Source organism: Pteropus alecto, unplaced genomic scaffold (genome assembly GCF_000325575.1).
Source record: "Pteropus alecto unplaced genomic scaffold, ASM32557v1 scaffold461, whole genome shotgun sequence".
Lineage (NCBI taxonomy): Eukaryota > Metazoa > Chordata > Mammalia > Chiroptera > Pteropodidae > Pteropus > Pteropus alecto.
In genome coordinates this window covers 1,032,334-1,055,388 of record NW_006431079.1, presented here as the reverse complement: position 1 = coordinate 1,055,388, position 23,055 = coordinate 1,032,334, and the positions used below count along the sequence as shown (strand labels likewise).

At 42.4% G+C, this 23,055-nt stretch overlaps 1 protein-coding gene across 3 annotated transcripts in view; it reads left to right on the top strand.

Annotated features, from left to right (window-relative positions):
* The first annotated feature begins 3,478 nt into the window (after positions 1–3,478).
* The window catches only part of SCUBE2 (signal peptide, CUB domain and EGF like domain containing 2), a 39,601-nt gene continuing 20,024 nt past the window's right edge, over positions 3,479–23,055 (top strand). For 2 of the 3 annotated variants that reach the window (XM_025038841.1, XM_025038850.1), the window contains exons 1-10: positions 3,479–3,643; positions 7,589–7,705; positions 8,650–8,772; positions 11,240–11,356; positions 12,940–13,062; positions 13,462–13,578; positions 13,831–13,917; positions 15,662–15,766; positions 17,900–18,055; positions 18,427–18,633. In XM_025038841.1, coding sequence (XP_024894609.1) covers positions 3,499–3,643; positions 7,589–7,705; positions 8,650–8,772; positions 11,240–11,356; positions 12,940–13,062; positions 13,462–13,578; positions 13,831–13,917; positions 15,662–15,766; positions 17,900–18,055; positions 18,427–18,633 — 1,297 coding nt within the window. In that variant the 5' untranslated portion in view covers positions 3,479–3,498. The remainder of the gene's footprint in view (positions 3,644–7,588; positions 7,706–8,649; positions 8,773–11,239; positions 11,357–12,939; positions 13,063–13,461; positions 13,579–13,830; positions 13,918–15,661; positions 15,767–17,899; positions 18,056–18,426; positions 18,634–23,055) is intronic. The other variant, XM_025038848.1, reaches the window with a different exon arrangement.

The window sequence follows — 23,055 nt, the reverse complement described above, 5'->3', positions numbered from 1 at the left end:
AGATTTTTCATGTCTCTGTTAATTGACCTGCCTTGATTTTAATGACATATTCTTTTAAAATATGAGGCTGATGGAGACCCAGGCTGGCAAGTCTGTGTCCCACCCCTGGTCACCGACTGCATGCTGCTGTTTTGCAGAGGGGCTGAGCTGCATGAATAAGAATCACGGCTGTAGTCACCTCTGCAAGGAGGCCCCAAGGGGCAGCGTTGCCTGTGAATGCAGGCCTGGTTTTGAGCTGGCCAAGAACCAGAGAGATTGCATCTGTAAGTATATAGACTGGCGCACACCCTCGCTGGGGACCATCCTTCCCCACAGGTTGTCTTCTGCAGCCTGGCAGGAACACCACCTCATGGCACAGCAGGAGCATCAGGGAAGATGTCTGGCATGAGGTGCCGACCTCCACTAAGTACTCAGTTCACTGCACAAGGGTAGTCCCTCAGCAGACAAGGGAAATGGTATTTTTTAAAGGAACCAATCAGAAGGAAATGAAATTCAGGAGTAAAGGGTGTGAATGTTGAAAGCTAGGTCTTTCTGTTCCCACAGAATAAAATCAGATTTCCTCATCTGGCAGTCACAGCTCTTTGCTACCTGGTTCCTGCTTCTTTTATAAGCCTCACCCACCTCGTTTTCCCAGACGCCAAACTCTTCGCCTTTCAGAGAACAGCCCATATTCTTTCACACCTGCAAGCCTTTTCCAAGCCCTCCTCCCTTCCTGGCTTACTGAATTCTCTCACAACCTTTGATGTCCTGCACAACTTCTAATAGTGAGAAGGATAAACAGCTACCTTTTGGGAGCACTTCTTATGTGCAAAGTCTTGTCCAAAGATGTCCCATATCCCATTTAATTCTTACAGTCACCACCCTAGGAGCTAAGTATTATTATCTTTCTTCTTGGTTGAGAAAACTGGGGAGAAGGTCACATGGTGATAATTAGTATTCGTGTGGGTCTGCTTAACTGTAAGGCTTGTACTCTTAGTCATCATGCTATATATTGCCTCAGAATCCTCTCTGATGGCCTCAGACAGGGCAGCCACTTTGTATTTTGGCTCGCACAGCACTGTTTATTCTTCATTTGTAGTGTATGACATTCTGGGTTATATTTTGTTAGTTATGTGTCTGTCTCCCCAACTATAAGCCCCTCCTTATCAGGGACCTTGTCTTATTTTTGCCTCTCAGTCTTCTTCTGGTACCTATCACAGGATGCGCTCAATCTACATTTGTTTAATTAATGGATCAATGAATGGTGTACACAGTCCTGACACAGTTGCCACACAATGATGAAACACAATAACAGAACTCCAATGGATAATAGGAAACAACTGGCCCTTAAAGATGTTCCAAAACCATTATGGATACCAGAGGAAACACTGAAGTTTTCCTTTTAGGCACTCTTCCTAAAGCCAGGAACCTTCCCGAAGACCCCTGCGGTTTGCTAGGGATGGTCACTTACAGTTAGTAGACCTTAGTGGTTAAGAAATGAGGAGACGGTTTCACTGGGGAGAGATTCTTTCCGTTGTCTCCATTACAAAGCAGAGCACAGCCTCAAAGCCTGCCAAACCAGGGCTGGTGCCATCCTCAAAACAAGTTCTGACAGGCTCTTGGGGCCCCTAAAATGAGGCTGTCCCTGGGGGCTTCCAGTGGGCTGGGCAGAGTGAAGACCACTTACCTGACTCCAGGTATCTTCAAAAGGAGGACCCAGGTCCTCCAAACCTCACTTGTGGAGTGAGACTCTCAGCATTTCAGTTTTTCAGGGGCCAGTAGAAAGTTTATTTAATTTTTAAAATGTTTTTGAGAGGTCGCTACTCAAATAATATCATAATCACACTTGAGGGGAAAAAAAGAAAATAAAAGATCCAGAATTTGACCACATAACCAGCTGTTTCACTTTCTTCATATTCCTCTTTAGTTGTTGTTCATATGTATCGCACAATTTTTGCGTAACTATAGTCAACGGAACAGTTTCTTTCTCACATCACAAATATGCATTTCATTCTTTTGAATTAGAAAAATTACAAATGCCTATCTATGTTAGAGTTTAAACAGTCCAAAGTGGGTAAAGAACATATAACCTCCTCCCTCCCATTTCCTTTGACAGAGGTAACCACTGTTCGTTTTGAAGAATAAATAATTTTGTAGTTGGCTTTATATTTTGGCTTGGCATCAATGCATTCATACATAGCATTTGTAGTTATTGTTAGTGTTGCATTAATTGTGTGCAAAGAGTCTTCATTTCCTCTGATTACCTTTTCTTCTAAATAAACCAAATGGAATTTGATGAGAGAAATCCTAACACACATATACGGATTAAATATTGTCTGTTTGTTCCAGACATGAAGTGCTGTTGCATTTCCCAGAGTCCCAGGACAGCTGTATTAATATGCATACTTCTCCTGATGGAGAAACGCAGTAGTCTAGAATCTTGTGATATGATTTCCCTTAGTAGTGAAAAATCTACCCCTTACCCCCGACCTATCCATCTCCACCTTCCTGTATAATTTTACTAAGATCTGTCATTCAGCATTTTGACATTTCATATTGTAATTATCTGTTTACATAGAGACAGGGTCTGAGTCAGGGTTATCTCTTTCATACCCAGTGCCTAGCACATACTAGGTGCTCCAATACTTGCTGAATGAAAATCAGAACTCTTGTGGATCAAACACAGCCCTGGTTTTGGAAATCTCAGTGCTTTATGTATTGATTTATTTTCTTTTCAGTGACCTGTAACCATGGAAATGGTGGGTGCCAGCACTCCTGTGAGGACACAGCTGACGGCCCAGAGTGTAGCTGCCATCCACGGTACAAGATACACGCGGATGGGAGGAGCTGCCTCGGTAAGGGGTGACCCCCACACTGGGTGAGGGTCTGCCCCATCCTGCCCACCCCTAACCCGAACTATTAATGGTGTTTAACACCAGATGCAGGGAGTTTCCTGTGTGTTTGCCCCCAAAAGTTCCCATGCTGCTTTACATATGTCAGTGGAAGTGATCTAGGCCTGGGATGGTGGTCCCATCCTCCTCGAGTGAACTTGGAAAGCCCTTTCTTCTCTCCTGGATGAGGCTGCTCCTGAAGCTAGTGTTCTGGAGACTGGCACACCACATCCCAAAGGACTGGGTCAACACGAAGTTAAAGCTAACGTTTGTGATGACACAGTGGTCTTTATGGTCAGCAGGAGTCAGGCATATTTCTGGTGGTATGCCTGTCCTGTCTTTCATGGCATATCCTTGCCTGCTCCATTTTAGAGGTTCCCAGTCCCAAGATTCTCTTTGTCCTGGACTAAGGATACTGGAGTGAATCTGAAGCTTGCATTCCCTAGTGTCTCTTTGGTCAGTGCAATGTGCTTCAAAAACCTTTCCTATGTTTACCAAGGCTCTGCGGCCATTTAGCATGCTGTGTTTCCCACAGAGCCTCATTACAACTCATTTTTATTGAGTGAACAGTCACATATCTTACATTGTTCTCATGTCTGGGATTTCAGCAGAAGGGGTTGTGGAGGCGATGAATAATCTGACTCGTTTGGTCTCAGAACTGTGCTCTTTTCCATCTATTCTAGAGAGAGAGGACACTGCCCTGGAGGTGACAGAGAGCAATGCCACATCAGTGGCGGACGGGGACAAACGGGTGAAACGGCGGCTGCTTATGGGTAGGTGCCTTACCTACCCTCCCCTGGCCATTGTCATTGTCCATTTCCCTCACCAACTTACTACATCATACCTAAACCTGGGACCTCTGTGCCCTCAGACCAGCTGGACCAGGGTCAGCAGCTCCTGTCAAGCCAGGGTGTGTCTGTTCTTCACTCACTGCTGTTGCTTAGTCACCATCTGAGACCTTGGTATTGTGGGACGAGCATTGGCCCAACTGGCAGAATAACCGGGTTAGCATCCTAGTGCTGCCCCAACTAGCTGTGAGACCTGGACAAACTGCCCTGAGCCCCCGTCTCCTGGTCTTTCTTTAAAATGGATGTAATAAAACCTACCTCTTAGGGTGGTCAGGAAGCTCAGTCAAGATAATACACAAAAGTGCCCAGAGTTCAATGCCTGGGACTCATGGGTGGTCAGTGAATGTCAGTTCTCTTCCTTCTGAGTAACTATGACTGACCAGAGAGGCATTTTGGGTGGCCCCTAGCTTAGCATGGCAATTTGTCTGGTTTTTTTTGTTTGTTTTTTTTTTTTCGTCAGCTGAGTTTTCTCTTTCTGACTCAGCCCATGTTAATGGCAGAAAAGATGCATGGAGAAGAGTGGCACTTGGCTGGGGGACGTGGGAAGGTCTGCCAGCTGAGCTGAAGATGAGAGCAGAAGTAAGGGTGGTGGCTGCGGGGGTGGGACTCAGACAGATCCTCTGACATATTATTCTGGAGGAAGATTGGCTTGAGGTAAACAAAACCCATCTTTCGATAGGTACTGAATTTCATAGTCAGGTAGGATTTTGAGCAGATATTGGTTACCAGGCAGGTAATATTTCTGAGTTCTTTTCTGCCTTATTAAAATTATTTTTAATTGTCTTAAAATAATACATGTGAATAACATAAAAACTTAAAAAAATTAATTAGTACTATTAAGCTTGTATTGAAATACATCATTTCCTTGTCTCCTAAGTTCCCATTCCCTCATCCCATCCTCCAGAGGCAGTAATTTTTAATTCGCCTAGTTGTTTCATCTCCTGACTCTCTCTCCCTCATAGTTCTGCAACGTGAAGTGTATATAGTTATTTCTTTTTTGCAGTTTTATTGAGATATTCCAGTTATTTCCTGATTTGTCAATTTTAAATATTAGCTTTTGACTTTTACTACAGAACACAAATTTTAGCTCTCTTCTGCGCCTGCCCTTCCTCCTCACACACATTTTTCTCTCCCATACCCGTCACATGGTTTTATCACAATTTAAATCAATATTATGTATTTACATGAGTGTGACTATGAATATCTAACTATGATTCACCGAGGCATTTAATATGCTACGATTATATTTTCTTCGTTTGCTTAGTTTTCTATGTACTTCTTACCAGTTCTTTTGAACATTTCTGGCAGAGTTTTAAAACCTTCTTCAACGTGTTCAGACAGCAGTTAACTTATCAATTGCATTTTCTACTTAAAAAGTCTCTTCCGAGGCTTCCGCCTGCTCCCGTGGGGCCTGACCCTCCAGGCTGGCTGTCCACCCCAGCCCCGAGCTCCCTTCCCTACTCTCCTGTTTCGGTGGATCCCACGTCTTCTCTTTTGTTAGTTTACATGGGTAAATATAGATGTTTAAAAAAACTTTGCACACCTGAAAATAGCTCCATGTTATACTTTCACCCTTTATTGAGAATGTGGCTCAATGTGGAATTCAGAGTTGGAAAGAATATTCCATCAGACTTTTGAATAGCGCTCTGTTTCAAGCATTCAGTGTTGTTTTAGGAAGAGTAAAATCATTTTTATTCTTGATCGTTTATATGGAACCCAGGGAAGCTTCTCTCTGGATGTTTTTAGGGTCTTCTTCTTGTCCCTAGTGATCCGAAATTCCACAATAATGTCCCTTGCCATGGGACTCTTCCCACCTGTTATGCCGAGCACTCAGTTGGCCTTTCAATATGAACATTCAAGTCCTCTGGTTCTGAGGAATCTTCTTACATTTTTTCCTTGATAATTTTCTTCACTCCATTTTCTTCATTCTTTCTCTCTGCAACTCCTATTAGCTCACTGTTGTAACTCGGTATCGATCCTCTAATTTTCTTCTTTTTTCTCTTCTTTATATTTTTGTTCTACTTTCTAGGAGTTTTTTCTTTCTTTTTCTAATCCTTCTATAGGATCCTTTTAAAGTTTCTGCTTTCAAGAATTTTCAAAAATTTTACTTTGGTCTTTTGTTGAAGGAACCTGTCCTTATTTCATGGATGCTTTTCTTATCTCTCCGAGGAAATTAATTATAAGAATTTTTTAAACTTCTCTTTCGTTTCCTGTGTTATCTTTGTTTCCTCCAAGTTTCCTTTACTCTGTTCATTTGACTTGCTGTATTTATTTTAGATTAGAGGTTTTCTTGAAGTTTCTAGTGATTCTTGGCTGACTTTTTATATTTAATAGTGAAATATGAAAAAGCAATTTTGATATTCTGTCAGGCGGTGAGCTTTATGCTTGGGTGACTAGACAATGACTTAGCCATTTCATTTGGCGATCTTCAAATACCAATATCTATAGTTTTTTTCACTTGGGCAGGGCAATTTAGCTAGAGAGGAATCCTTCCATCTCCTGCGGAGGGGACAGAGGCTTGACTGCCAACTTCCTGGGAGCTGAGGGGACATAAGAATATTCTATCTCTCTTTTCAGGGTATAGACTTTCACTGGCAGTGCTGCCTTCTACCCCTCTGCTATTCCTGGTGCCCTTGAGTCCAGTGCTTTTCTGGTCCCACTTCTCCAGAGAATAAATTTCTCTGCTGCAGCTCAAACAGGGGAGGGATCCTCACCTGGCTGTGGAATTTAGGAGGAGATCTGATAGTTCATATGTTTGTTATACAGACTCTCTCAATTGATCTTCCTATTTTAAACTTCATCCTCACTTCTGCCTCTAGGGTAACTTAGTACCTCCAATTCCTGAGCCTTTGAGATTCTGTGGCTCACGTGAGCTTACCATTTATTAGTACCCCCTCTGCAGACCACTAGAGTTTAGAATTCTGCTTATGCCAGTTACTGCTCCTCCAACGACATGCTACTTCCAGAATATTTGACATCTTTCGTCTATTATCTTGTCCTTAAAGATTTGTACTTAAAAAAAAATCTTTATAGTCTCATTTTAGTGGGGTTTTGAGAAGAAACAGATAAACACACATGTTCTATCATATTTAATCAGAACTAAGCTTGTCTGTCCAGGCTCTACAATGAGGCAGCTGTGGAAGTAAAATCAGGTTTCTGGATGCCTAGATGCTCACAGTTGAATGAATGTTGAAGAACATTTGCCTATTACCTGGAATAATTGTATGAAATGCACAACTAGAGGCCATTTGTTTATTGTTCTTCATCTCTATAGATGCAATTTAACAACTGATTTTTCATATAGTTTTGACAGCTCTTTTTGGAAAGGTAAACTTCAAATCTGAGTTACTCGGCAGTTGCAAGAAAAGCCATTGGTCTGCAGCGAGGGAATGGTTGGGGTGGGCGATGTTTACTATCTCTTGTTTTGCCCATTACTCACATTGAAGGGAGAGGGTTCAGGATTAAAGAAGGAACACCCCCCTTTGCCTATTCTGCATTCACATCTAGCCTGCCAGGTGTATCATACTTAGCAGGTTACTGGCTGTGGATCAACAGGAAGTTTTAGTGGCTTCAGATCTGCCAGTGGAGGGGAAAGGCTCAGCATTCTGGGAGAGGCATCTTTACCCTCTGGTCACCCCGTCAAGCTTACTCGAGAGATGTCATTTATTTCGGTGAGTGGGAGGAGTTGCACCTGCTTTCTGTCTCATCTGCAGGTGGCAGAGACTTGGGGGTTAACCATGAATACCCCACCATCCTTTTTAACTTTTATGAACTTTATCAACTATTTATACTGCACCAATATCCCTTTCCTCCCACCTGTATCATCACTTCTTTAGGAAGCTAATTGCCTTTTTCTTACCTCCTTGTTAGAAACGTGTGCTGTCAACAATGGAGGCTGCGATCGCACCTGTAAGGATACTTCGACAGGTGTTCATTGCAGTTGTCCCGTTGGATTCACTCTCCAGTTGGATGGGAAGACCTGTAAAGGTAGCCTGTGCCTCTCCATGCTGCTAATGTGTGGAGATAAAGGCAGCTCTTCCCCTCCACACCCCTGAGTGATTCCATATTTGCTTATGATTCATATTGATGGAAGCTTTTCTTCCCTGGGCTAGTGGAAGGTTATAATTGAGTAAGCTTAATTAGAACCAACTTAATTACACTAACTGTTAAGAAGATCAGCTTCTACAAGTATCAGATAATCCATTTCAGGTAGTGGCCTTATTAGAAAAAGGCAGACGTTCAAGGGAACATTTGCAGGAGATAATATCAGCATATCATAAATAACAGCCTAGAGATTATTATGTAAATAACAGCCAAGGTTGTTATCCAGAGAACTTAATGAATAACTGTACCTTTAACTTTTACTGATGTGTGGAGATCCCAATGACGGGCTAGTATTTCATGGGCAAGAGTACAAAGGCTTACTTCTTTAATATGATAAAAAGTAGACAACCAGTAACCAGATGAAACTGAGAAAAGATGAAATTAATTTGAGTATCAGGAATCACTTAAAAGCATTAAGACTATTTGATCATTGTGTAATTTGCCAAAACAAACTTTCTGTTTCCTTATAACTTTAATCATTAAACTGGTACAGAAAGTATACCAAAGAGAGCCATCTTATCTTGAGAGAGAAGGGTAAGGATGAGAATATAATAGGACATCACCATTCTTTCCCATAGATTATTCCCTAATGCTAGTCAAGGGCAGTGTAAGAGTTCTCAAGGGGATGAGGCACTTGTCTTTCAAAACTGGTTAAGCCAGACAAGAAAACGTGTGTAAGGTTAAAAACATCAGCAAACATTCTTAAATGCTTCTATGGGTCTGTTTTTGTTTCAGAAAATAATGAAGCACACGCAATAGCTCTTCAGGGATTTGTGGAATAGGAGGCGAGTATTGCTGTCTGATTTGCCGATGCTTGCCTGTTACAGATATTGATGAGTGCCAGACCCGCAATGGAGGTTGTGATCATTTCTGCAAAAACACCGTGGGCAGTTTTGACTGCAGCTGCAAAAAGGGATTTAAATTATTAACAGATGAGAAGTCTTGCCAAGGTATGTGCTGAAACGTAGCTTTGCTGTGCGGTGCCTGCTGGTTGGAGCAGTGGAGACGAAACCCCACCCTGGCAGAGACTGGGTCACTGGGCTTCTCCACAGAGTCATTAATCCAGCCTCCAACCTGTTCTTCACTTATTTCATCTGTTAGATAGAATAAAAACACTGATGTAGCTCACAGGTATATTTTGAAAATTGAGCTGCGAATGACTAGAGAACACCTCGAAGAACCCATCTGGTGTGATTACAGCAGACATGGAAGAGATCACGGAATGCAAGCAGGGTTGTATTAGAGTGTTGAGATTGTGAATAATTTTCCTTTTCTAAATTTTTTTTTAATGTTAAGGATTTAATAACAAAATTTGGTGGCAAAAATTTGTAGATTTAGTTAACATACCTTTTCCTAGCAAAAAGTTGGGCTCAACCCATAATCAAGATCACGTACCAGTTGGTTTCATTGTTAGAGCCCTTGTTGGAAGGACCAGGCTTTGGTGCTTGGGCAAAGGGAGAGAGGGGATAGAGTGGAGCAGAGGATGGTCAGTCATTGGGCAGGACTGCGGACCCGTTCTCATATGCGCCCCTCCCACATAAGGGGTGTGGCAAGGAAGCTTCTCTGGGTAGCAGTGGTTGATACTAATAACTCTTTAGGGTAGTGGTAAACTGTTTTGGGTGGAGGACATCATTTATATTTTCAGATGAGCACCTTTTATGCCCTATCGATATACAGGAAGAAGCTCTCAAAATAGATGTGCTATCATTTATTCCTGTTCCATTTCTCAGAATAGCCTAATTTAATTTCATTAGAAATCCTAGAATTAAATCAAAATCAGAAAATAATAACTGATTTCATCAGACACTAAAGATAAACATTACCATTTTTAACCTTATGGTGTGAAATAGGTTTGTTTATCTCTCTCTTTTTTTTTTTCCTTAATATATATTTTGTCAGGAGTTCAAGTATAGCCCCCTTTAAATTCAACGAGTTCATTTTGTGTGATTATTGCATGGTTTTCTTCTATTTAACTTGGAAAGCAAGTTTGCTGTTCCACATAATGTTTCATAATGTATAGAGCAAGAAGTACTGTTTAAGCTGTGTAAACACATTAAAAAGAAATTAGAAAAGTGATCTCATTATTTTTGGCAAAGTGAAAGCCCGTCGCCATGAGCAGCCAAAGTCAGCTACTGGACGAGTTCACTCTCTCGACAACCGGCTGATGTTAATAACAGAATTCATAGAATGACATCAATTACTAGGGAAGAAACAGACTTTTTCTCATTTTTCACTGATCAGTCTTGATAGTACAAATATTTGCACAGAACAAATTTACTGAAGAAGTTGCCAGGATTTCTGGGAAAAGCTCGGGAAGAAGAGATTTTGCAAGAATTTGCCCTTTTAATTTCGTTTTTTTATTCTTCCAGTTCTTTCCAAATATTTGTTTTTATTAATGTAGTGTCTCGTGGTACATTTGGTATTGAAAAAGAGATCTAGCAACGGTCTAGTTGGCTTCCACTAAGCTCTGCCCTGGTCCTGGTTTATCTATTTGGAGATAGAAGTCGTAACTCTGTTAAAACTCTCCAAAGAGCTGAGGAATTGAAACACCGAAATTTTAGTCTACAGGAAAGATGTGAAGACTAGATCAGGAAAGAAAAGATGATTAGACCAACAAATGCAGCCTCCTGTGGCTAGTTTCCGTGACCTTCGCTGAAGCCAGGGATGCTTCCACACTGAACCAGGACAGGAGGGACCCTGTGGGACTGAACCATGGGGAGAGTTACAAAGCCAGAGGACTGGCCAAGAGGATCCAGTTTGGAGCTTAAATACAAAATTTCAGCATCTGCAATAGAAAGTTACTGAAGATGTTAGCGTTAATGCATTCTTTTAGTGCAGAGGGCATTAAAACCCAGGATCGATGGCCTTCTGGGGCCAGAAGACTCATTCTGGAAAGATCAGAAAGAGATAGGAACCAGATTTAGTTCTAATCCAAATGTTTTCTCCTTTCGATTTGCTGTCGCTTATAGAATTACTATCACTGTTTTACCAATAGTAACATAATAATAATCGTTTACAAATCCTTTTTAGGTATGTTATCTCATTTAGCTTCACTTAAATATTTTAAATTGCTCATTCCTGCAAATTAGCATGGGTGAGAGAGAACAACTGAGCTTTTAGGCAAGTACAATTTGCAACAATTTGAAAAGAAGGGTCATGGCAGTGAGTATACTTATTGTGGGCTGCTCAAAACTTTCTTTAACACAAATGAGTGGGAAAACTGATAGTTTTTTATTCTGTTTATGTTGTTTTTCTCATCACGGGTGTTATTATAAATGTGTTCATCTCATCACGGGTGTTATTATAAATCCCCTGGGTGGGGACTGGGGTCAGTCGGTGCCAAGTGCACGTCCTAAAGGCAGTCACCACGCTTCCCTAAGAGTTGGTTTCAAGTCCCCTCTCTCTTTACAATTACAGATGTGGATGAATGCTCTTTGGATAGGACCTGTGACCACAGCTGCATCAACCATCCTGGCACATTCACATGTGCTTGCAACAAAGGGTACACCCTCTATGGCTTTACCCATTGTGGAGGTGAGCAAAATGCCCCTCTGGACTCAGATGAAGCTGGGCCTGTAGGGGAGCAGGGCCTACCCCTAAGGTTTCCCCAGATCAGGGCCAATTTTCCTACACTGGCAGATGAACGGGACATTCAGTCCCTGTACAGTAGTGAGTCCATCAACTCAAGGGAAGCATCTGCGAAGGCAGGGAGGGGTCCCCAACCCCCGGGCCATGGACTAGTCGTTGGTCCGTGGCCTGTCAGGAACCGGGCCGCACAGCAGGAAGTGAGTGGTGGGTAAGCAAGCAAAGCTTCATCTGTATTTGCAGCCACTCCCCAGCGCTAGCATCGCCACCTCAGCTCCACCTCAGACCATCAGGCATTAGACTGTCATAGGAGCACCGGTCCCTGGTGCCAAAAAGGTTGGGGACCACTGTGCTAAGGAAAATCTCCTCCCATTTATCCCTTTAACACATCGAGTGTGAAATGAAGCAGAGAGAAGAGCTGAGCTCTTCAGCTGTGAATTCTTTGTTGATATTATTGATGCAGTTATATTCAGAGAATGGGAAGACCTCTCAGGAGCTGATACCCTATCCATTGGAACTTTCCGGAAGATAGTAACGTAACAGTCCTCAGAGAGGCTTGGCAGGGCACCAACAGTCTTCATCTTTGCTTCATCATCAACAGGAATGGGTTGTGAGCTTTGTTTGAGCCCTTTGAGCTGTTTTTTGAGCTAGGGGTGGGACCACTGACTTTATCTCTCTGCTCTGTGCCCATGTAGCATCATGTTCTGATGTCATTTGCCCTTATGGTCATGTATACTATGGCAAAAATCAGATTTGGCACCAAATGACTCCCACTTCACTCCCCCAATCATCAAGTCCATTCAGCAATCATTGAAAATAGAGATTCAGATTCTGATTCAGAATGTCTGGGGTTGTTAAGGTGATTCTGAGGATCTGAGGATTTAGGAACCACTGGCCTAAATACTTTCGGCCCAATCCTTGTCTCCTGTGCTTAAGAAGAATGGATAGTAGTGATTTGCCATAGCTAGTGCTGTCTCTTCTCTTTTTCAACACATTCTTGGCATGGCTAAAAGCATATTTTTCCAGTACATCAAGAAACTCCAAGAGAATATTCCTTGAATACAGATGTGTATCTGGGTTTTAGCTGGAGCCACCTTTGACTTCTCGGGCTGATGGGGATCAGTGCAAGTCATTTTCATTCTCTATGCTTCAAGTATGTGAACTGTCAAGTGGGGAACTCTCATTCTGTCTTCCTTGGTATGTAGCCCAGGAGAATGGTGGAGTTTTAAATTGGAAGCCTGTGCAGCATGAGTTCGGACATCTGAAAGAAGAGTGTAACCCCTTCTGAGTGTCTCTAATGGAGGAATGGTGTGGTCAGGAATGGAACTTGACAGCATCCTAGTGAGGCTCATGTCAGGAAATCCCCTGGGTGGGGACTGGGGTCAGTCGGTGCCAAGTGCACGTCCTCAAGGCAGTCAGCACCTTCCCTTTGTTTAGCGAGTATCTCCCATTCTGGTCCATCTTCAAGAGAAGGATGGTGTCAGCTGGGTCAGTAATGGGCTGCCATGACAGGAGCGTGCTTTGTTCCACAGACACCAACGAGTGCAGTGTCAACAACGGAGGCTGTCAGCAGATCTGTGTGAACACGGTGGGCAGCTACAAGTGCCAGTGCCACTCTGCATACAAGCTCCACTGGAATAAAAAAGACTGTGTGGGTAAGGGGCTCCGAGGCTGAGAGTCAGTCACCGGGCTCACCACTGGCCAGCAGCACTCTCCCACGTCTGATTGGCCCCGTAGTGCAGCTGATCGTCCCTCCCCTCAGCTGCAACAGCCGTTCTTTAAATAGTTCAAAAACAGGAGATACTTTTCAGGCTCTTTGGTGTTTCCTTCTGTGCTTCTGCGTAGGTTGGAACTCACTCCTATTTTCCTGGTTGCTTTTCTGCATGAAAAAAAAAATAGCATACAAGTAGCTCCTTTACCTCGGTGGGAAAGGTAAAGCCCGGTTTCTTGTGTTCTGCGCTGGGTGTCAGCTCTACCTTTTCTTGGGGCCTTTGCTGCATGAAACTCAGCCGTCTTTGTCACACCTGGAAGTGTCCTTCTCTTTCTGTGTCTAGAAGTGAAAGGGGTCCTGCCCACTAGTGTATCACCCCACGTGTCCCTGCATTGCGGTAAGAGTGGCGGAGGAGACAGGTGCTTCCTCAGATGCCACTCTGGCATTCACCTCTCTTCAGGTGAGTGGGTCCCAGCCCCTGGGGCAGGTCTTCAAGCCAGGGCCGGGCCTACCTGGCCTTTAGAAGTTAAATACCCTCAAAAGGCTTCCAAATCTTTGATCAGCTGCTCCTGACCACCAGAGGCCAATATTTGAGACCCCTGGGCATTTTTCTAGTGGTCCGTGTGGAGTGGGGGTGGGAGGTGATTTTAGCTGCTACCAAGAGAGACTGTAATCTTGCTTACATGTTGACAATACACATTCTGTCTGTCAGGACTGCAAGATGCCTACTCTGTCACCTGCGGCTCTCCCTCTCCTCTCAGGAACAAACATCAAAAATCAAATGACTCTGCTTTTGGGGGTAATTACAAAATCTGTGTGTTCTCTCTGGGGCTTACTGTGTTCAATGGGCTTCATTCTTGGAGTGATGTTCTTGGCTTTGGCTTTGTTTTCTTTTCTCTGTATCTCCTTGATGCCGTGAGCACACTACAGGATGTTCTTGCCTACAGCTTTGATGCCTGAAATCTGACTTGCCATATAACAGACACTTACTTGAGTGTCCACTCTGTGTTAGGAGGCTTTGTGTTCAGCCTTGGGGAATCACCATTTTGGGCAGAGGCTTATAGAGCTCTGGGACCAGGAGACTCAGGTCTCCCAAACTCCCTGTACCCTAGAGCACCTCAAAGGCCTGGCAGGAAATGTGTGCCTGGGGCACATGGTGTTGGTAGAAGTAGACATGGGTATGACCGGGGAGCAAGAATTCTGTTCAGAGAAAGGACCCTGAACCTGCTTTGTCAAAATACAAAGAATGAAATTTAAAGCTTTTAAGAAGCCTCATTTTCCCACATTTAGACATCTCTGTGATTACATCATGAGAACATCTGAATGAGGAAATGATCCTTGATGTCCATATTATATATATGAGCAAAGCTAGAGACCCAAAGCAGGATAATAACAGTCTGCGTATATTGATCGCATAGTTAAAATATGCCAGTCACTGCATTACCTGTGTTATCTGATTTAAACCATATGACAACCTGTTGGGGAAATTTTACTATTATGCTCATTAACCAGATGAAGAACCTGAGATTCAGAGAGGTGAAATAACGTACCCGAAGCGACTCAGATAAAAAATAGTGGAGCCAGGATTTTAACCAGGCAGTTAGATCCAGAGTCTTAAGCATTATCCTTCACTGCCCCTCTTGCCTGATGTTCGGGCACAGCTAGAGCAAGCATCATGGTCTGTCTCACCAAATTTGTCAGTGACAGTCACTTGGAGATTTAGGGCACCACAAGGATGGACAAGCATGTAGGTAACAGTTATTCAGTTCTTACTCTATACCAGACAATAGGCTAAACATTTTTTTTTTTTTTTTGCATTATCTCATTTAGTCCTTACAACAACCTGGTAATATAGGTCCCATAATTATGTCTATTTCCATAGAGGAAGAAACTGAGAATTAGGGAGATTAAGTAACTTGCTCAAGTTCTCATTACAAGTTGAAGTGCTAGAGTTTGAATCCTGGTCATTGATTCTAAGGCCTAACATGTAGCTAAAACTGACCGTGGGAGGCAAGCAGAATTTTGCACATGAGGCCCTCGGAGTGAGACCCTTGCTCCGTCCCATCCCCTGAAAAATCCTAGCCATATTTAGTGAGTGCCATCCTTGTCTGAAATGGTGGCTTCCTCAGCCCTGTCCTTCTAGGGCAGGCTTATTTAAGAGAATCTGCCCTTCCCCATTTTCCTCAGCAGTCTTGTCCAAATCTGAACCAGAGGATTCTGGTCTTCTTTCTCGGGAAGGCACAGAAATGACTTCAGATTTCATCTCACCATTAAGGTCGGTTTTGGTCCTCTCTTTGTTATATTTGAGCACTGGATTCATCTCAGGTGGGATAAGTGTAGCTCTTAGGAGGCTCGTAGTGATCCCAGTCCCAGGGTGATGGGTACTCCATGATCTAAACCTTTCTTGGTCTCAGGGTAAGAGAGGGGCTCAGGTTGTACAGTGTGCAGTGGGACCCAGCCAATGGATAGCTTGCCATTACCTATCTGGTGTTTCCATTCCTTTGCCTCTGAAGGTAACATCTCTCACTTGTTTCTTTCTGAAGATGTCGCCACCGTCAGGACAAGTGTAACCTTTAAGCTAAATGAAGGCAAGTGTAGTTTGAAAAAGGCTGAGCTGTTTCCTGAGGGTCTGCGACCAGTATTACCAGGTATGGAATCAGATGGCTGGTGCAGGGAACTTGCCTGCATGTTGGGAAAGGGGCCCATAACAAGCTCGAGCCCTTCAGATGGCACGGACCAATTCAGAATCTTCGAGGCCTCTCTTCACGGGAGGAAGAGGAGCCCAGTTTAGCACCACTGTACAGTCCTGGCGTTATCCTTCAGAGCTTCCTTTGCGAGGTATAGATGGTGAAGCTCTGAGGAAACCTGTGAATTTACAGAAGTCAGTATGGGCTTTCAGTGCTAGATCTTCCAGTTTGCTTGAAATATAAGCCAAAGAAATGAACAAATATTTGGCTCAGAAAGGATAATCTTTGATGAACAAAGATATAATATCCAGCTTTCCTGCTTGATCTAGTTTTTGGAGGCTGCAGAAGGACATATACCATCCAAGTAGAACTAGCTTAATTGAAAAGAGCAGAACCCAATACGTGTCCTTCTTCCCTAGCTCACATTTCCAGTATTATTTCATAAAATAATTTTGGAGATTAGAAAAAAATCAGGATTCACGTATTAAGGAGGCTTCTTTTCCCAATCAATTCTCAAATAAATCGTACAAACAAATATTTACTGTAATCACTTTGGACTGCCTGTTTTATGTAACTAACCAAGATTAATTTTGGTACCTCCATTTGATGGAATATTATGTAGCTATTAATTATATGTTTCAAAGAATGTTTAATGACAAGAAAATGTTCTTGTTATAAAGTTAAGATGGAAAAAGGGACAGTAACGTTTTGTATATCTAATACAACCCAAATTATGTAAGAAAAAGTGTCGGCGGAAGAAAAAAGAAGGAAAACTCACCATATCATTTGTATGGTTATATCTGGGTGGGAGGATCATGGGTGGTTTTAATTTTTTTTCCCTGAATTTTCCAAATTCTTCACCGTGACTATTTATACTTTTAGATCAGAAGGGGGGAAAAAAGCAGTATTTAAAAATAGACTTAGTCTTTAGTTTACTTAGTGTTATTGCACTAATGTTAATTTCTTAGTTTTGATAAATGTATGTGTTAATGTAAGATGTCAGTTAACATTAAGGGAAACTTGGTGAAGAGTGTATGGGAACTCTCAATACTATCTTAGCAATTTTCCTGTAAATCTAAAGTTATTTCAAAATAAAAAGTTTAAAAACTAGATATGTAAAAATTGAAAAGGAAAAACGGTTTAAAGTGAGTACCTGTTTAGTAGAAGATTTGAAGTTAGCCTCTTGAAAAGTTAAGATAGATCTTGGGGAAAACATGTAGAGGAGAAATTTAATTTGCTTCTCTCTTCCTTTGGCTTCTGATGAACTGTTTCTTTGAACATTCTTGTATATTAAAGAATAAGATACAGATGATACATTAGTTTAATAAAGTGAGATTTTTAAATTGAGCTAAATTAATCGTGTGGATGATATGTGGACCTGCTCTTTGGTTTAGGTGAATAATCCTTAGTTAAAAGGTTCACTGGAAGCCATGGAGGAGGGATGACAGGCAAAGTGAGGCACAGAGATGTGCAAAGCCTCGCCTTACGCAACACTTTCATTCCGATCCTAGATGCCTTCATGATATCGTTTGGTTCTGTTGATTCTTTGTGCCATATATTGCGCCTGGTTATTTTAAAATGAGACATCACTGTTGATGTGCTTTCCAGCTTTCCCTTTGGGTTGGAATTACTTCAAGGTCTGTTTGCCTGAAAGCAGGAGCTGGTTTCCTGTCTACTCCTGTGTTCATTCCTTATTTGAAGCCTCAGACTCTGCTTGGTACATCACAGTCCGGCTTTAAGGAAACCAACTGTGAGAACACGAGTGCACTTTAGCAAACCATCAGTCGGGAATGCAGGATGACCCTGGTTCCTGTCAGCCACAGATGTGGCTGGTCAGTCGTAAACATCCAGCATTTATCCATGAAAATAATTTCTAAGAGCTAAGTTGTTAAGTTATATAGGAGGTAATGCTGGCTCTTCAAAATTAAAATGTTATCATGCGCCAAGCTGAGGGCTTTCAATGTCTTGGCATCTGGAGTTAATCATTTAGTCCCTCAAGAGTTGTTTTAATGAAATGTTTACTGAGCTCTAGCGAATGTTCAACTCAGTGCTTTGCCAGAATTTGGCTTCCGATAATTTTGTTTCTTCATACAGAAAAGCACAGCTCAGTAAAAGAGAGCTTCCGCTACGTAAACCTTACATGCAGCTCCAGCAAGCAAGTCCCCGGAGCCCCTGGCCGACCAAGCACCACTAAGGAAATGTTTATCACTGTTGAGTTTGAACTTGAAACTAACCAAAAGGAGGTGACAGGTTGGTCTGAAAACAGTTTATGGTGCCAGGCTTCTCACAGCTTGCTCCTTATTCCTTTGCCTTTCACCTTTTATCATTCTTCGGGGGGGAGGGGGAGTAGTGCAATCACTGAAGTATCTCCTGTTTTTTATCACCCCCAAACTAAACTGAATTGGTTTGGAACCTGATGATTTTATCTGCTTCGTGAAAACCCAAAGCTACCATTTTGGTCAACAAATTTCTGTTGGTATCAAATGCTACCCAGCTCCAGGTCTCTCCCCATTTTGTCCACAGGGAACTGTGGGTGTTGGCGAATGCTGCAGTCGGTCTGGACATCTTCGCCTGCCACAGCCTGATGTCCTCCCCCACTGCTGTCCCCTCTATTTCCGTAGCTTCTTGCGACCTGAGCTGCACTGTAAAGCGAACAGAGAAGCGACTCCGGAAAGCCACCCGCACGCTCCGGAAGGCTGCCCACAGGGAGCAGTTTCACCTCCAGCTCTCAGGCATGGACCTCGAAGTGGCCAAAAAGTCTTTGAGAACATCCGAACGCCAGGCAGAGTCCTGCGGAGTGGGCCAGGGCCATGTGGGAAACCAGTGTGGTGAGTGGCCTGTTGGCTAGGACATTCTGGCTAACAACTGTCTTGAGCTCTATAAACACTAAGGGTAACCAAAGTCTGGCTCATCCTTCCCTCTCTGGGCTCACTCTGGAGAACACCCTGGACACCCGCTCATTTGGGAAGTACACGGTGGTGTCTGTCGTGTCTACTGGACCAGGAGCTCTCGAGCACCTGGCATAGTGCCTGGCTTGTGGTGGGCACTTAATAACTGTTTGCCGAATTGAGGGGCAGAAAGGAAGAGGCAGGTTGATGAGAAGAGGGCGTTTTGCCCTCTAAAGGTCTGAGGGACGGCAGTCTTCAGATGACTGTGGTCTCCCAGCTAGGGCAGGACTGCAGGGATAAGGCACATGCCACTGCCATTGTTCTCCTCTCATCTCTCTGTGGCTTGTTTGAAGGTAGCAATGAACACTATCCTGGTCATAGTTTAGTGCAGAGGCAAGGCTGGGAGGCTGCTCAGCTGCCTTATGAGATCCTTGAGCTTCACCTCAGGGCTGCTAGCAGTGTCAGTTTCATGTGTGTTAGAGTGTGTATGTGTGTGTTGGTGGTGGTGGTGGTGGTGTGTGGCAGAATTAATTTGAGACCTGGCATTTGAGCAACATCAATTCTATTCCTTTGATGAAGTTCTAGGCAAGAGAAACCTGGGCAAGAGGTTCTAGGGTGATCAGTCTTGAGATTTGTGTGTTGTGAGAGACTGTTCTGGGCAATTTTGGGAGATACTATCCGAAAAGTCTTAGATGGACAAAATTGTGAGTCTCATTTTATAGTAATAATGGTAATGAATTATTGAATTATTGAGTTCCCAGCTGTCACAGGTACAGCACTGTATCTAAGCACCGTATCTGCATTATCTCATTTAATCCTAAAAGTAATCTTACTAGGTAGGTATTATCATCTCCATTTAACAGAAGAACAAATGAGCTTGGAGGGCTAAGTTCTCTTGCTCAAGATCACATTGATGGTCCAACTCTAAAACCTGTGCTCTGGTCCCAAATAGGGTGAATTTCAATAACCAGACCACTCCAGAACAAACCTACGTCCTTTCTGAAGTGTCATTCGAATCGCAGGTCCTGAGAAATGAAGCTTGAGCCAAGGAGTAATAGATCAGTGTTTTTGAAGAAGCAAAGCTGGGTACTCATTTGGGAGATTTGTCAGCAATAGCCCCACAGCCCAAATCTGTTGCTTTGCCAAAACATAGTTTAAAATCAAGTGTAGAATCAAGTATAACTATCCACCAAGGTCTGGTTCTCAAATAGTCTTGACTTTTTTTCCAGCTGACACTTTTATGGGGGGGCGGGAACGTAAAAACAACGCAAATAGTTGGTTTGTTCTCATTTAAAATTCTAAGAATTCCAGCTTCCATCCCTAAACGGTGATGAGAGTCGGCTGTTGCTGCCCTACTTTCCAGGGTGAGTTGTAGAAACTCTCGGGGATAGACAGGCCAGTCCTCCTCATGGCCCCATTTGCTACCTGTTAGAGGGAGGCTTGGTAGGCTCTTCAGGGAGCCTTTGTGGCCACTTAAGAATTCAGGGAAAACTGGTGTCAACGGCCCTGTAGACCAACTCCTGGTGAGAGTATTACCAATACTACCATGCTTTTACCAATACTAGTATGCTTTTGGGAAATAAAAACCCAAGAATGAGGGTCAAGAGTTACTTAACAGAGGCCTCATGACCATGATAACTTATTTAAAAAACTCGGTGTGGGATTTATGTAGCTGCTGTTGTGTGTGAATGTAGCCGGAGTGAGATGCTTGTCATGCTAAGTTAGGTCGGATTTGTTGCTGAGGGAGGCAATGTGTGTTGTCTCAAGAGCGCCCTCTAGCAATGGAAGGATTTTGTAGCCTGCTAGGGACCGAAGCAGGTTCACCCTGACTGACAGCAGTGTTCAAGATTTTACCACGTAGAGGAAACAGCACAAAGAATTACCAGTGAAATCCCTTCCTCCTGCTGGAGGGAGGAAATGGGTGAAAAGAAGAGCCGAGTATTTTAATTAGAATGGCTTTTTACTGAGTGGACACATGGCATGGGCTAGCCACAGTGTGTGCAGGGTGAAGGAGAGGGATGGTGTCTGTCTGTCTGTCTGTCTTTCTTACATTCTTCGTCTATTTGATGATGTCAGAACTTTATAAAGACCAGGTTTACTTGTATTTTCTGAACTCTGTATGGTACATACCGTAGAGGTAAACCTAAAATAGTTCTTTTGGGAAATTATTTTCAGTGTCTGCAGGAAAGAGCCAAAAAAAAAGTATTTTGGGTCACCTGCAAGGGGAGATGGAACTATTATGTTTTTCCTTTAAAATATGTTTATTTAGTTTTTAATAACCGAAATAGTACATATTTCAAATGGTACAGAATATATACAGTAAAGGTGAAAGTTCTCCCCACAGCTCCCAGTCCCCCTCCCCAGAAGCAATCATGTCAAGAGTTTTTCAGTCTCCATTTATGCACATATAAAAATGAAATTTTATTTATTCATTCACTGAATACTTATTGAACACCCACTGTGTTCAGTGTGTGGTACCCCAATAGCGCCAGGTACTGTTCTAGGTGCTGGGAATCCAGGAATAAAACAAAAGAGCAAAAATCTCAGCTCTCACAGAGTTTATGATGCTAGAGAAGGAAAACAGGCCACAATCCAATAAACAAGGAAATATACTTTGTAGCAGATAGCGGTAAAGGTATAAGAACAGGTAAGCAGGGGTGGAAAGTAGAATAGAAAGTGCCAGAATAAAGGGGAGGGGTGAAGAGGAGAATACTCCCCAAAATGTAGACTATGGTCAGGGACTGTGTTCTTGCAAAGTATCATTTGGGCAGAGATATGAAGGACAGAGGAAGAAGCCACGTCAGGGAGGAGACCCAGGCAGAGGCATCAGCAAGTGCAAAACCCCTGAGGCACTGGAAAGAAGGCCAGGCCTTTGTGAGCTGAGGAAGGGAGGGAAAAGGTGGAAGTCAGGGCAGTTGCCAGATCATGTTGGGAATGCGAATGGTGGTGAGGGTGCTGACTCTGAATGTGAGAAATGAAGATTTTGTGCAGAGGCGTAACAGGGTTCTGACTTATGTTTTAAAAGGACAAGTTTGGCTGCTGTGTTGAAAATAAATTATAGGTTTATGTATGAAAAAAACATTTAAAAATATATCAGTGTAATTAGAATAGTGCTATGTGTTATTTTTAACTATAGAGTAGATCAGACATCTTTCCATGCTCATAGAGGAGCTACCTTATTTCTTTTAAAGCTTCCCAGTCTATTTTAAGACATCAGTGTTTATTAACCATATTAAATATCCACCTATAGCTATCGTATTGGTGGACATTTAAGTTATCTGTAATTTTTCTATTACAAACCATGCTGCAGTGAATATTCTTCTTTGTGCACATGGCCAATATTTTTGAAGATTATAGACTTGTAGACATCCGATTGCCAGGTCAAAGGATACATGTATCTAAAACTTTGATATTGCCAAATTACCCTCCAAAAAGACCATACTAATATATACTTTTTCTAACTTGTTTTTCTTTGATTATCAGTAAGACAGAGCATGCTGTCATATGTTTGTGGCCATTTGAATTTCTTCTGAGAATATCCATATTGTTTGCCTATATTTTCATTGACTTGTTTGTTTTTCCAATTTCATTTAAAAAATACATTTTAAAGTCCCAAGTTACATCAAAGAACAGTCACTTCTGACCAGTTAAATACTTTCTTTCTTATAGTCATTTTTACATAGTGAAGTCTCATTAATTTGGCATTTCAGGATTTTGGGGACAGCCTGCTCTGCAGGTGACCTTTGTACCATCTGTGATCAATTTTAGCAAGATGGCAAAAAAAAAAAAAAAAAAGATAGCAATTATGTTCTCCAAGGAACAACTTCCTAAAGCTTCATAGTAATTCGTAAAGCCCTTCATAGCTAAAGAAAAATTAATGATGACATGTATTTCTAACTATTTTTCTTCCATAGCTATTTATCCTTTCAAAAAGGATAAATTATTTAAGAAATATACTGCTAATATACATTTTTTTTTTTTTTGTATTTGATTATTCTTAAAACTTGCGAGATTTTTAAAAGACGCAATCCAGGCAATAGGCGAACTGGGAAGTATTTTAGTGCCTGAGTTCTTGAGAGACTAGGAAAGTTTAATTCAGCTTTTAACAGCCGTAGCTTTCCTCTGCAGCAGTTGAGAAAAATTAATTCAACCAGTATTTATCAAGATACCGCTCAGTGCCACTCTATGAACTTGGAATGAAGCAGTGAGAATATAGTGCAATGTCAGTAATCCCCCATGTATATCTTGCTCATTTTCATTCCCCAAGACTCTTCCTCTGCTTGAATACTCTTCCCCATTTATATGTTATGTGTGCATTCTTCAAAGCTCAGCTTAGTCTCTCTTGGGGGAAGCTGAGCTTTG